The sequence below is a fragment of the Brachyhypopomus gauderio genome, chromosome 2 (assembly GCF_052324685.1).
Source record: "Brachyhypopomus gauderio isolate BG-103 chromosome 2, BGAUD_0.2, whole genome shotgun sequence".
Classification (NCBI taxonomy): Eukaryota; Metazoa; Chordata; class Actinopteri; order Gymnotiformes; family Hypopomidae; genus Brachyhypopomus; species Brachyhypopomus gauderio.
The window spans coordinates 11,744,253-11,757,321 of NC_135212.1; the positions used below are offsets into that span (position 1 = coordinate 11,744,253).

The 13,069-nt window shown below is 44.2% G+C and overlaps 2 protein-coding genes across 2 annotated transcripts in view; one reads left to right on the forward strand and one right to left on the reverse strand.

Moving 5' to 3' along the window:
• Positions 1 to 595: 595 nt before the first annotated feature.
• On the forward strand, positions 596 to 5,917 carry LOC143487880 (somatostatin receptor type 2-like). The gene is made up of 2 exons (XM_076987157.1): positions 596 to 890; positions 2,494 to 5,917. The coding sequence occupies exon 2, from the start codon at positions 2,541 to 2,543 to the stop codon at positions 3,651 to 3,653; it is 1,113 nt and encodes a 370-aa protein (XP_076843272.1). The 5' UTR covers positions 596 to 890; positions 2,494 to 2,540; the 3' UTR covers positions 3,654 to 5,917.
• A 2,224-nt stretch (positions 5,918 to 8,141) lies between these two features.
• LOC143487874 (ubiquitin carboxyl-terminal hydrolase 22-like) overlaps positions 8,142 to 13,069 on the reverse strand; it is a 28,984-nt gene continuing 24,056 nt past the window's right edge. The window contains 4 exon segments of the mRNA XM_076987144.1: positions 8,142 to 8,422; positions 9,136 to 9,285; positions 9,722 to 9,781; positions 10,729 to 10,820. Coding sequence (XP_076843259.1) covers positions 8,380 to 8,422; positions 9,136 to 9,285; positions 9,722 to 9,781; positions 10,729 to 10,820 — 345 coding nt within the window. The 3' untranslated portion in view covers positions 8,142 to 8,379.

Consider the following 13,069-nt stretch of genomic DNA (forward strand, 5'->3'; position numbering starts at 1 on the left):
AACGTAATTTTTTGAGCGGGGGGGTGGGGGGGGGGGGTGGCGAACGTAATTTGTTGAGTGGATTGCAGATTGGCTACCGTGAATGTCAATCAAAATACAACCGTCAGAGCAGATGTGCGATTCATCTACTACTATTTTATGTGACGCGATCTACGCACATTCCTTCGCGATCGACCGACACTTCCTTCGCGATCGACCGGTCGATCGCGATCGACGTAATGAGCACCCCTGGTATACCTATACTTTGTTAAATACTTTTTAAAGCCTGCCAACTGGGTAACGTTTCATAAATGAGGTTGAATTGCTAATTAAATATACATTTTCTGTAGAATAATAATCTACTATTCCAATTTTTTATCCACAATAATGTCTCGTGATATGTTTATTCAGTGGTTTTCAGGTAGGACATTAGTTTAAACTAAATCCATAAAGTCGTCGCCCCGTTACTCCCAACGACGTTAAACTTAATACCGTCAAACTGGATACGGAGGCGCGAGACACGCACGAGGATGGGTGGAGTCACGAGACCGTGGCTGCGTGTGCGCGGCGCGCGCTACAGGCATGAACAGCTGCTTGGAATCTAAACCGTTCCATCGTGCGTCTCTCTCTCTCTCTCTCTCTCTCTCTCTCTCTCTGCAGGATCATACCGGTGCGTGGTCTCATCACTGCGGTGCTCTTTTCCTCCACCCCGGTATCTCCACTTCATTTGAATGCTGGGCTACCGGGGGTCTCGTGCCTCATCGGACCCCCCCGTGCCGCGTAACTATTTAGTCACCACGGCTGAACTCACTTCACAACAGCAGCGTGCAGCGTTTCAGTGTAGCGTATGATGCTCCATGTCCCCACAATGACCACAGCTGGAATACCCTTGTGCAGTGCTCTCTGTACAGGTAAGAAACGCTCATGTTTCCGTCAGACTGTTAAATCCTAACAGGCTCATGTACCATTATATTTAGTAAAATTCTTATTAAATACGAATTTCATGATGAACAGAGTAAAGGTTAATTTACTGTTAGAGGATTCATATGGACTAAACTTTTCAAGAGAAGATAAAACGATCCAAGGGTGATTGATTTTCTTTCATTTCAAGTGTTTTAAACGTAGCAACCGTGCAAGTCTAATCAGTTTTATATTCAAAAGCGAAATAATTTTCGATGTTGTCTATAATTTATGTGTATAAAACTCTGATTGGTATATAATATGGTTGGAATCATAGTGCATTTATAATCTTACATTTTATTTTTGGTTTGCTTTTACAAAACCATCATATGTAGACAACCTATCTACACTGTTTAATTAAAGATGTTTTTAAAAAGATGCTCACAAAACCAGAAACAATAACCTCTAACATTAAGACAAGGATGGTTTTACATAGAGAGATGTTTAGATATTTTATTTTCTTGTATTGATCTCTGGTATTCATTATTAAACATGAAATAAAAGGATATACAATAGGAGGTACTGGATATAAGAAATGTTCCCTTTCTAAAAGTTTATTTGTGTAACACAGTGTAGTATTTTTTATAAAGCACAGAACAGTCACCAAGCAAATGCCTGTCACATTCTATCATCTTTACCTCTAAACACAACAATTCAGTATGCAAATCCAGACGCTTTCATCCTGCCGACACCATGACAAATGATTGCAATAAAACGCCAGATTTTGACATCATCACCGATCTCCGGGCTCCTGTTATTCAGTCTCTATCACATGCATTTCCATTTCGCAGCCGTGCAGTCCACAGGATCCCAATTTTGTTCTGTACCCATTTCAATTACTTACACGGGACTCATTTGGTGCAAGCATGGCCCTTGTAAGAAATGAAGTCATACGAAGTGACCCCACAGGGTCGCCTATAGCAAATGTGACAATTTTCCCCGGGTCAGTGGCTGAGACAAGGATCATACAAGAAGCCATTTCAGTGGCCAGTGTTAAAGGTTGAACGTACTTAACAAAACCCCATCATTGCACTGCCTATTTTGTTGTGCATTTAGATTCTTACTGGCCTGAAATCAGTTGAGTGATTGTAAGCGATGTGCTTTTCTCTGATGTTGGTTAGTTAATTTTACTTAACCTACAGCACCGAATTTTTCACCATAATTTATCAACAACAATCAACCAAGAATAGTTGCGTAAAAGCAGAAGGAAGATATCCAGTGTATGACCATCTGCTATAAGGTTATCTGATATCCCTAATTCAGCCTCCGAAGACAAAGATCCAACGTGCATCAGCAGAAGTGCAAAACTCCTCCTCAGCTTTATCACTTATCACCAGTCGCCATGCTGGGTTGCCAGGCACCGAGAGATAAACGTTAGCCTATATCAAGACATAGCCAGAGTGTCAAGCACATTTATAAAGAACCAGAATCAATATGGTTCATATTGCCAACACTGGAATGATATTTGGTAATACCCAAGGACAGACTAAATAGGCAGGAAGTGCCTGTGTAGTTCTAATGTCTCACTCGCCTTCATCTTTCTTATCTGTTCAGGTGATGTGTCACATACAAGGACATTGTGAATCTGTGGGACGAGAACCATGGAGCCGTGGCTTTTTGCATCGTCTCCCCCAAACCTGTCCGAGCCCCTTATGTATGAAAGTTTTATGCTGAACAATGACTCGGATGAGATATCGAAGAACGACACGAATCACTTCACCAAGACCGGCACAGTGGTCATCACCTTCATCTACTTTGTGGTGTGCGCTGTGGGGCTCAGCGGAAACACTCTGGTTATCTACGTTATCTTGCGCTATGCCAAGATGAAGACCGTCACGAACATCTACATCCTCAATCTGGCCGTAGCAGACGTTCTCTTCATGATGAGCCTCCCTTTCATTGCCATGCAGCTGGCACTGGTCCACTGGCCCTTTGGCGCTCCGCTGTGTCGTGTGGTCATGACCGTCGACTCCCTCAACCAGTTCACCAGCATCTTCTGCCTAATGGTGATGAGCATTGACCGGTATTTGGCTGTGGTGCATCCCATCAAGTCCACCAAGTGGAGGAAGCCACGGGTCGCCAAGACCATCAACCTGGCAGTGTGGGGGATCTCCTTTCTGGTCAACATGCCCATTGTCATCTACAGCGGATTGATCACCATGTCAGACGGCTGCTTCTGCACCATCGTCTGGCCCGAACCACAGGAGGCCTACTACACCGCCTTCATGTTCTATACCTTCTTCCTGGGTTTCTTCCTGCCGCTGATGGTCATTTGCCTGTGCTATCTGCTCATCATCGTCAAGGTGAAGTCTTCAGGGATTCGGGTGGGCTCTTCCAAGAGGAAGCGCTCGGAGAAGAAGGTGACGCGCATGGTGTCCATCGTGGTGGCCGTCTTCGTGTTCTGCTGGCTGCCGTTTTACGTCTTCAACGTGACCTCCGTGACGGGCACCATCAGGAGCACACCTATCCTGAGAAGCACCTTCGCCTTCGTGGTCGTGCTGGGCTACGCCAACAGCTGCGCGAACCCCATACTGTATGCTTTCTTGTCGGAGAACTTTAAGAAGAGCTTCCAGAATGTTCTGTGCCTGAAAAAGGTAGGTGGCCTGGATGAGATTGAACGCAGTGACAGCAGACAGGACAAGTCCCGCATGATGAACGATCCCACCGAGACTCAGAGCACACTGCTGAATGGGGACCTGCAGACCAGTATTTGAGAGAGGGAAGCCAAACCCTGTGGACACACGGTTAAACCACACTCACTCGTACAAGGAAAAGAAGGACAAACCTGAGAAGTCTACAGAATCCTCAGAATCAAGTGCTATTTAAGAGGCATACTTAGTGAGAGGTATTTAGTTTCATTTCCAGCTGGAAAGGTCTGACTTTCTTTTTTGTCCATTCATAGGTGTTCTTGAAACCCACCAAAGTCATGTTTATCCTCTTGCCCTCATATTCAGGCTTTCAGACTCATTTATAATCCTAATCCTAATCATCCTAATTCTGATGATATTTCAGACTATTGGATCAGACAAGCCTGAACCTTGAAGTGTTTTGATGGAATTGGTTCAAATGGGATATCGCGAAGATCAGTTGTGCAGACAGGAGGCCATGCCAACACCACACCCTACCATGTATGGGCTGTGATGTTACCCTAGGAGAACAGTCTGATCACAGCAAGAACACATCCACAAATCCAACTCTAAAACATAACTGCACACCACTCATTTTTTAATCCAATCTGATTACTGAAACTGTATTTCTCTTGATTTGAAACACTGGAGCAACTGCAGATGTTTTTCACTGACAGATCTTGACTTATTCTTCGAAGAAGTCAAACAATTGAACTATTGGAAAATGAATGTGTGTCTAAAGTGTGACGTAACCTGTGAATGTTTGGTATCTTTAAAATGGCACTGAATGTCTACATAACTTTCTGCCAGAATGTACAGATTTATACTTAAACTTTTCCTGTTCAAAATATGCTTTCCAAACTATGATGTACAGTGGTAGACACTATTTGTTAAGACAACTGCAATTGTTGTTTATGTGAACTGAGTTTCTCTTATTCTTATGTAGCCTGCCTACAGTTTAGAATGGGGGGCATATGGTCTGGTTTACCACTAACCAAACTGCTGCTAGAATGTATAGACGTATACAGATTTCAGGAGATGTCTTGTCCTTGTTGTGACTATGTTTGAAATTTTACTAGTTTATCTGAGCTGGCCTTAGGACCCCTGGCTATTCACAAAAACTCAGTTCTTGAAAATATATTAGTACAATGACACTTCTGACCAGGTTATTGTACTATTGAATGATCAGAGCAAAAGTAATTTATGAGCTTCACCATATTATACAGCACGGGTCACTGTTATTGCTGTAGATACCGTTCCATTTAGTGCTGATTTCACACACTGTGTGTATATAAAGAAGAGACATGGGACCTTTATTGGTTGACTCCTTGCCACAGTTCCCCTAACATGCCTACATGGTATGGTCTCCTCTTTAAACCCCACGTTTGCTTTATCTGACTTGAAACTCAAGTGTGTGATACATGGTGGGATATGGTCTTTCTCTCTCTCTCTCACACACACACACAATGAATTGCGAAGGGCTAGGACGTGCACCCCGGCGGACTTTCACGCTGCTGGTTTCAGCTTCAACAACTCCTGTTTGTCCTCGACATCACAGACTGTTGGGGAGCCTCCAGACTGTTGGGGAGCCTCCAGACTGGTCCTAGTTGTGATCACACAGCAGGTTACTGGTATGTGTGTGTGGTCACATTCATCTGCTTTATATAACTGTGGTCGCTCGGTGTGCCTTTTCCCACGCTGGGACATTGTCGACACGTAGTTTGCAAGGTGCTGTGTTTTTGCACTGCGCAAAGTGTAAACTGTGTCCCCCTCATCGCCTGTGGTGTTTCTCTGTTTATTCCTCAGCTAATACGAGACTGTTTTTTTTTTTTTAAGTAAAACACTTGGTAGAGTTACATCACGATAGAGTCCGTCTTTTTTATTGAAACAAACCGCATATTTTATCTACTGCAAAACGATCTTGTAGTCTGATGGTGTAAAGAATTGCGCAAACACTATCGGCCGCTTCCCTGCTACACAGATCTTGTGTCATATTGAAGCGCTCACATACCATTTCACATATTGATGTCCTGCCAACCGGGCTGCCATAGCCTACCATGTAAACCCGAGATTCTCTGCTAAACTTATACTATATGTGATCTGTCTCGTGTTAAATACCAAAAGGGTTTGTCCGTCACTGTCTCAGAAGTAGCCATCACCCCACTCCCGTGCTAAATCAATGCAGATTTTGAAATGCTACATTAAAATGAAATATGTTTAAACTGTCACTATTTTTGATCGATTCATGTATTTAGTTATTAATCTAAATCAGACTGTTAAACGTTTTTGTCAGTGATTGTTCGATGCTTTTGGAAGTAAAATTTGGTTGCTCATTAAACTTCACTACAATTGCATAATTCCTCGTGCCCATCGTTGACTGTCTCTGCCCTACGCATGAGAAAACACAACTAAAACACAGATAACTCCCAGCTCGAGGAGGGATGTAGAGTAAGGACAAACCATCCATGTCTTGCTTCACTCGCAGGTGCAGCGTGTCTCAGCGATGACACAGCGCCCTCCAGTGGTCAAACATCTGAATTACAGAGAATCCAGACTTGAATCTTAGCGATCCACATTTTTCAGGTTTAGTGCCATTTCCTGGTTTGAACTATTAGAATTGCAGACAGATCTGTAGTCGATAAGTGAATTAGCAAAAGTATGCAGTTATTTTTTAGATTGCATATCTGACTTTTAAGCATTGTTTTTTTGTACATTTACACATAATTTAAAGTGAGACGAACCAGATAACTAAAACGTGAAATTTAGCCTTTAAAACTTCTATTTAAAAATTGAGATTTCGAGAGGCATCATCTGCACAACATCTAAGCGACGTTTGAAGTTTCTAGAGACTAGTGCTAGTCTGAATATCTACTTAGCCTGTCCACTGATCTTCAGTATGGGGGAAACAGTCGTCCAGATGCTGCAGCCAGACGTTCATTTGGAACATGAACTCTAGTTCATTCATGTTCTTCCCATTGAAATAAAAAACGTAATACATGCCTATACCTGCGATGGGTGGACCCGTTTACACTAAACACTAAGCGCAGCGAACGTGCGCGAACGAGGACTGAGAAACATGAAACACGAAAAGCCCACGGTGCAGTTGAGTTTTATTAACTGAAACAGACGTCGTGCTCTCTAGTTTCAGCTGCGTCCCTGAATATCGACGAGTGGCTCTCTATGGGAAAGCCATCATGCCACTCGCTGTGCACCATGCACGTCTACGCTCGTGTCACTGTGCTCCACGCACGTCTACGCTCGTGTCACTGTGCACCATGCACGTCTACGCTCGTGTCCATTTCTGGTATACGAGAAGAATGACGTGTAGCAGACCAGAGACTAGTCTTCAAGAATCACCCCCAATGTTTCTTGAATGTCTTGTGTTTTATAGACACAGCGGGCGCGTGCTGGCTGTGCGCGTGCAGTGTTAACACCAGAGACACAATGTAAATCTTCCTGCAAAACATACAGTCAGCAATATTGAGTCATAAAAATCACTCACTCACACACACACACACACACACACACACACACACACACACACACACACACACACACACACACACACACACACACACACACACACACACACACACACACACTACCCTGGTATGTTATTTTTGTTTCTCTTTAGCTCCACGTGGAACAGCATACTGATTCAATAGAGCAGCATGGGACTCGCGTGCGGAGGCAGCAGCGAGCGAGCGAGCGTGCGTGCGTGCGTGCGAGCGACACGTTGCCATGGATACTGCGTGAAGCGCGTGGAACTACGAGGTGCCGTCCCGGTCCATCTCGTCCGTGTGTCTCCGGTCCCCTCGACCATTAACGCGGATGAACACAAAAGGTTCAACAAAAATAAATTAAATAGTTTTACTGCCTTCGTGTGACAGCCAAGGTAGTCGGGTTTATAACCTGCCCGCCATTTTCACTTTCAGACAGAGACGAACTCGGCGCCTGCGCACTGACACCAGCGCGCGTGGGCTAGAGGCGCGCGAACACGACACACGTCACGGACGCGCCCAGACGTTTTAGGTTTCCTTGGCAACGCTGACTCGGGTCACGGCAACAGGCCAGCTCAAGCCCGCGCGCCCTGGCTCTCCCAACGAGTCATCTTTTAAAAAATAGATATCGTACAGTATCATACTTGAATCATACAGTATTTCATAACAAATATCACAAAGAATACTCGATCATTTCTTAAAAAAAAAAATCTTAATACTTATTCTTTTTGCATTCACTTCCATATACAGTACAGACGAGACCTCAGCACACCACCCCTCTAATGCCTGATCAGAGTGACAGCACCAAGAAGATAAACAAGACATCAAAACAGGAAATAAGGAAACTGAAAAATAAAAATAAACCCTACAAAAACAATACTGTAGTCAAAGCTGTGCCCTCTCATTCACAGATCTGTTCATTTTGGCCTCCTCTCCTTTTTCTGTCTGCAGAGAAAGTGGAAGGAGAGATGAAGACCCAGACCCAGTCCCAGGTGCCGTTTTCCTCCCACCTCTGTGCCTCCTCTTCCTCCTCTTCCTCCTCCACCTTTCTCACGTCAAGTATCAGTTAGCTCAGTGCTGATTTGTACGTGTTGCACGATGCTTCTTCTGTTTTTTTTTGTTTGTTTTTTTAAATAATCGTTTATTTTAATTTTGTGTCTGATATTTCATTGGCCCCTTGCAAGAGGGAGGCTGGGGTAGTCAGTCTCAGGTAGGCTTGTGTCAGTGTCGTCCTCTACTGGTGGGAGTGGACGTCCCTCTTGACTGCTCCCTCTGCATAACCAAAGCGCTCCACCATCAGCAGACGTGTAAGGCTACTCGTATTCAAGGAACTGCTTATGGTAGAATAATAAATACCTGCAGGAGAGACAAAAAGAATATGTGAACTTCAAATTATTTTTTGATTCTTTATCTTACATTTGAAAGAAATGACAATTATGACCAAAGCCAGGCAGCCATGCCTGTCAAGCACTTTGTAGAGATGGCTAGAATTTCTACATGGTTCAGCTGTTATTCTCTGGCCTACCAGTAGTTGGCACCAGCACGCCCCAATCTGGGGACTTGTATATGAACCAGAATCAGTGCATGACAATGTGGCGTATACTAATCCGAAGACAGCTGTAAACAAACTTTACGGGGTTACAAATCAAAGAGCATTTGCATCCTGAGAGGTGTTTTTCTGGAAATAAATCTTGATGCTCTTTTAAACAATTTTATGCACCAAGAGTCAGTGAAACAGCAGCATACCGAGGAGGAGGGCCATCTCTGCCAGACTAAAACCCATTACTGAGATTGGGCCCGATTTAAATACGCGTCATGCTTAAACCAACCAATTAGCACGTCCACTCACGATTCTGTTTCCAACTAATAGACCAATGAGAGCACAGAACACGTGCACGTCTGGGTTATATAGACTAGCATAAAAAGGTTCTGCACAAGTAGAATACAGGGCATAATGTAGCACATGCACCCCAGACCCGTCCGTGCATGTCAAACTGCTCGTTATCACTGTTTCACTGTTTGGAGGCGTCTTGAGCAGGTTCTTCATAAGCCGGGATGGTGTCCCTCACCCCTCGCTGTCCAGGACATCTTTAATGCTGGCCTTGGTGATGATGGCATCGTCACACTTAAACCACTGGTCCTTGTGCTGGCGGATGAAGCTGGTGTAGTGGCCACTCTCCAGCGTCCCCTGGTGGTTCACCACGGCAAACAGGGAATACCTGAGGAACGGCACACGCATGTCACACACAACCAGCACGGAGAGACTTTCCAGTTCAGGTGTGGAACATTTCAACATTACTAGAGGCCATTATAACCAGTAGTGGACAGAAACTATTAAACACACAATAAATCAAAGCCTGAAGTTTTCTGTTCTTTAATTATGGGACAACCAGCAGGGACATAAAATAAACTTTAATCCAGAGATGTGTATGTATCCAAAATAAAACTATTAATAGCAAGAGGTTGAGATGCTACAGACTGTGGGCTACACCCACAAACCTGTGGGCTACACCCAAACGCGTGGGCTACACCCAAACGCGTGGGCTACACCCAAACGAGTGGGCTAAACCCACAGCCTGTGGGCACGCAGTTAATTGACGGCTGTACTTCCTGTTAAACGCGTGTAGCTACAAAATGAATGAAGCTTTTACTCACTTATTGTCATTTAATATGTCTACTGACTGCTGGTACTGGCCATTCACTCTGCTCTCTTTACTGTGGAAGGAAGAAAAGGGAAGTGTGAGTGTGTGTATGTATCTAATACATATGTATTACACACACACACACACACACACACACACACTTACGCACAAGCTTTCATACCATTACTTTTACACTAATTATTACTTATTAATTAAGCACAATTTTCTGTTTCCATGAGCATTTAAATGCCAAACAAGAATACAGATCTCTGGTCTCTGGCACACGTCTGGTTAATTTTACTTTCCAATGAAAATACAGCAACAAACCACCGGGCAGCACTAACTGCACTCGATAAAGAGTGAACCCGTTAAATTTTCAGGCCTGGTCCAGATTAGCAATAACACGGGCCCAGTACCGCCAGATGAAGAGAGTATAAAAGAGCGTTAAAGAGGTGGCCGACGACTCAAAGTGCCGGAGACGGACAGACTGTCAAGATTCAGAAGCTGAGCATGGACACAAAATGGCTTCCCGAGCTTTCTGCATGCGCACATGGTTGTGTGTGTGTGTATATATCTGTGTATTTGAGGGTTCGCACACACGTGAGAATGAAAACATCCTCACGAGGTTGTAAGAATAACTTCAGAGCTGGTCCTTTCGTCCGGTCCAGAAACTTGCGTGCGGTTATTTTAGGAAAAGTATTTTATTTTCACCTTTCAAAGTCTTAGATGCACTTTTACATTCTACGACTTTCCTTACTCGTTCAAACCTTCAGTGCAGTATTTTCACGAGGAATGTATGTTCACTGCTCAACTTGTTGCTGAGGCAACACTGAAGTCATGTGAGCTCTCCGCCGTTGCTGGGAGACGGAGGTAGCGCAAACAAGATGGCGGCGCAGCACGTCTGCTGCTGCTGAACTGTTGTGCACGCCGTTGACATGAGAAGAAACATATTTGTGGAGGGCCGTATTCAGTATGGACTGTACCGTACTGTGTGTGTGTATGTGTGTTGTCTTGGCTCACCTGGAGGCCATGAAGGGCGTCATATCTAGCTCCAGAGGGAAAGACACGTAGGTGGTGATCTTCCTCCGTAATTTGGCAGAGTGCTCAAAGCGCTGCGTCGGCAGACACGGCCCACGAGGAGAGACACTTTGTATTAAAAAACAACCTCCACTGACATAACGAAAGAACATGAGTGTAAACAAAAAATATGAATATGAATACAGAACCATCGATGACATGTCGCCATATATGTTATTGTTGGTATAGTATGTCAGTCATATTTACTGTTTACACTTGTTTTCTTCTTTTGTGTAGCACCACTGTCCTGGTAGAACAGTATTCCGTTTCACTGTATATATCTGGAATGACCATAAAAATATGATAACTCCACCACCACTGCCTCCTCATGGTCAAGATCATCCAAACGCCTCCTGCATTCCCAGAACTGAGGGACCTTCTGAAGCTCTGAAGCATTCACTGGCACTAGTGCTTTGAACATTTGTCGAAACCTCATTGCGATCCAACCAGTTGCATTGGGTTGCTTCTCGAAAGCAAGATACATGGCCTGCAGTTCACACGTTTACACTCAAAGCAGCTACATATTCGGGCAAAATTCTAATCCCCTAAATGTCACGGCTGAAGAGACGAAAGACTGCTGGAGTGAAAAAAACAAGCGTGTTCAAGCAAAACAAAACCAACCCACAAACTAAACCAGGTCCTGTTCTCATAAACAAAACCAGGCCCATCACTACAGAACCTGCCCCTTACTCAACTGGGTCCATCACTACAGAACCTGCCTCTGACTCAACTGGGCCCATCTCTACAGAACCTGCCACTTGGGTCAGATGCAAAATAATCATTAAGAGTTTTAAGGAGATGTTAATTAAGAGGCTTGATTTCAAAATGAGTGTTCACCAACCACGACAGGTTATTTTACAATAAGAGGGACCTTGTTATCTCTAAATAACGAGAAACACCTACATCTGAAAGTCTGTTCTGCAGACTAATCAAGGAACTCTGGCCTACAAAACCACTGGGGTAACAAACATCTGGACCACGAGTGAGGACGTCCATAATGTGCATAATCGCTCACCTAGTACGCCTCCATGTTGCTATGACCAGTGAATCAGACCATTTCTCAAGCATTAATGACTGTTAATGGGTTGAAAACAGTCATTTTCAACGTCACAGGGACAGTGCCTTGTTTAATATAGGACATTCCACATACACCTCCGCAACCGAATGTGGTATTTAAGAAGTTCATTTGCAGCAGCCTGTGACTACAGCTAGACAATTATTCTGAAAGGTCTGAGATGAAAGGACAACTTACGCTTGGTGGGAAATGTATCATAACACAGCAAACGCTTGTACAAAGGACCAACACTTATATAAGATTAACCCACATGCATTGGTTGACTTAGTTTAATTGCTAGGCTGTTTCTGACTGGACACAGCTGGAACTGAACAGGGGTCCTCCCCCTCACGCCCCTTTACAGTAGTTTAGCAGGTAGTTTATGACGGGGTCCTCCCCCTCACGCCCATTTACAGTAGTTTAGCAGGTAGTTTATGACAGGGTCCTCTCCCTCACGGCCCTTTACAGTAGTATAGCAGGTAGTTTATGACAGGGTCCTCCCCCTCACGCCCCTTTACAGTAGTTTAGCAGGTAGTTTATGACAGGGTCCTCCCCCTCACGCCCTTTTACAGTAGTTTAGCATGTAGTTTATGACAGGGTCCTCCCCCTCACGCCCTTTTACAGTAGTTTAGCATGTAGTTTATGACAGGGTCCTCCCCCTCACGCCCCTTTAGAGTAGTTTAGCAGATAGTTCATGACGGGGTCCTCCCCCTCACGGCCTTTTACGGTAGTTTAGCAGGTAGTTTATGACGGAGTCCTCCCCCTCACACCCTTTTACAGTAGTTTAGCATGTAGTTTATGACATGGTCCTCCCCCTCACGCTCCTTTACAGTAGTTTAGCAGGTAGTTTATGACAGGGTCCTCCCCCTCACGCCCCTTCACAGTAGTTTAGCAGGTAGTTTATGACAGGGTCCTCCCCCTCACGCCCTTTTACAGTAGTTTAGCAGGTAGTTTATGACAGGGTCCTCTCCCTCATGCCCCTTTACAGTAGTTTAACAGGTAGTTTATGACAGGGTCCTCCCCCTCACACCCTTTTACAGTAGTTTAGCATGTACAGTTGTGATCAAATTTATTCAACCCCCAATGCTGCGAAGGGTTTTATGGAATTCAGTGCACATTTGTAATTGTGTTCATAATGAAATCTTACAAGGACTTGTTAAAGAACTAAATGCAACTAAGATAGCATCAATTTTTTTTGTCATAAAGTATTAAATGGCCTTTTTGTGATTT

Bases quoted from the DNA above. Each gene is read 5' to 3' on its own strand.
- LOC143487880 (XM_076987157.1), top strand. From the start codon at position 2,541: ATGGAGCCGTGGCTTTTTGCATCGTCTCCCCCAAACCTGTCCGAGCCC.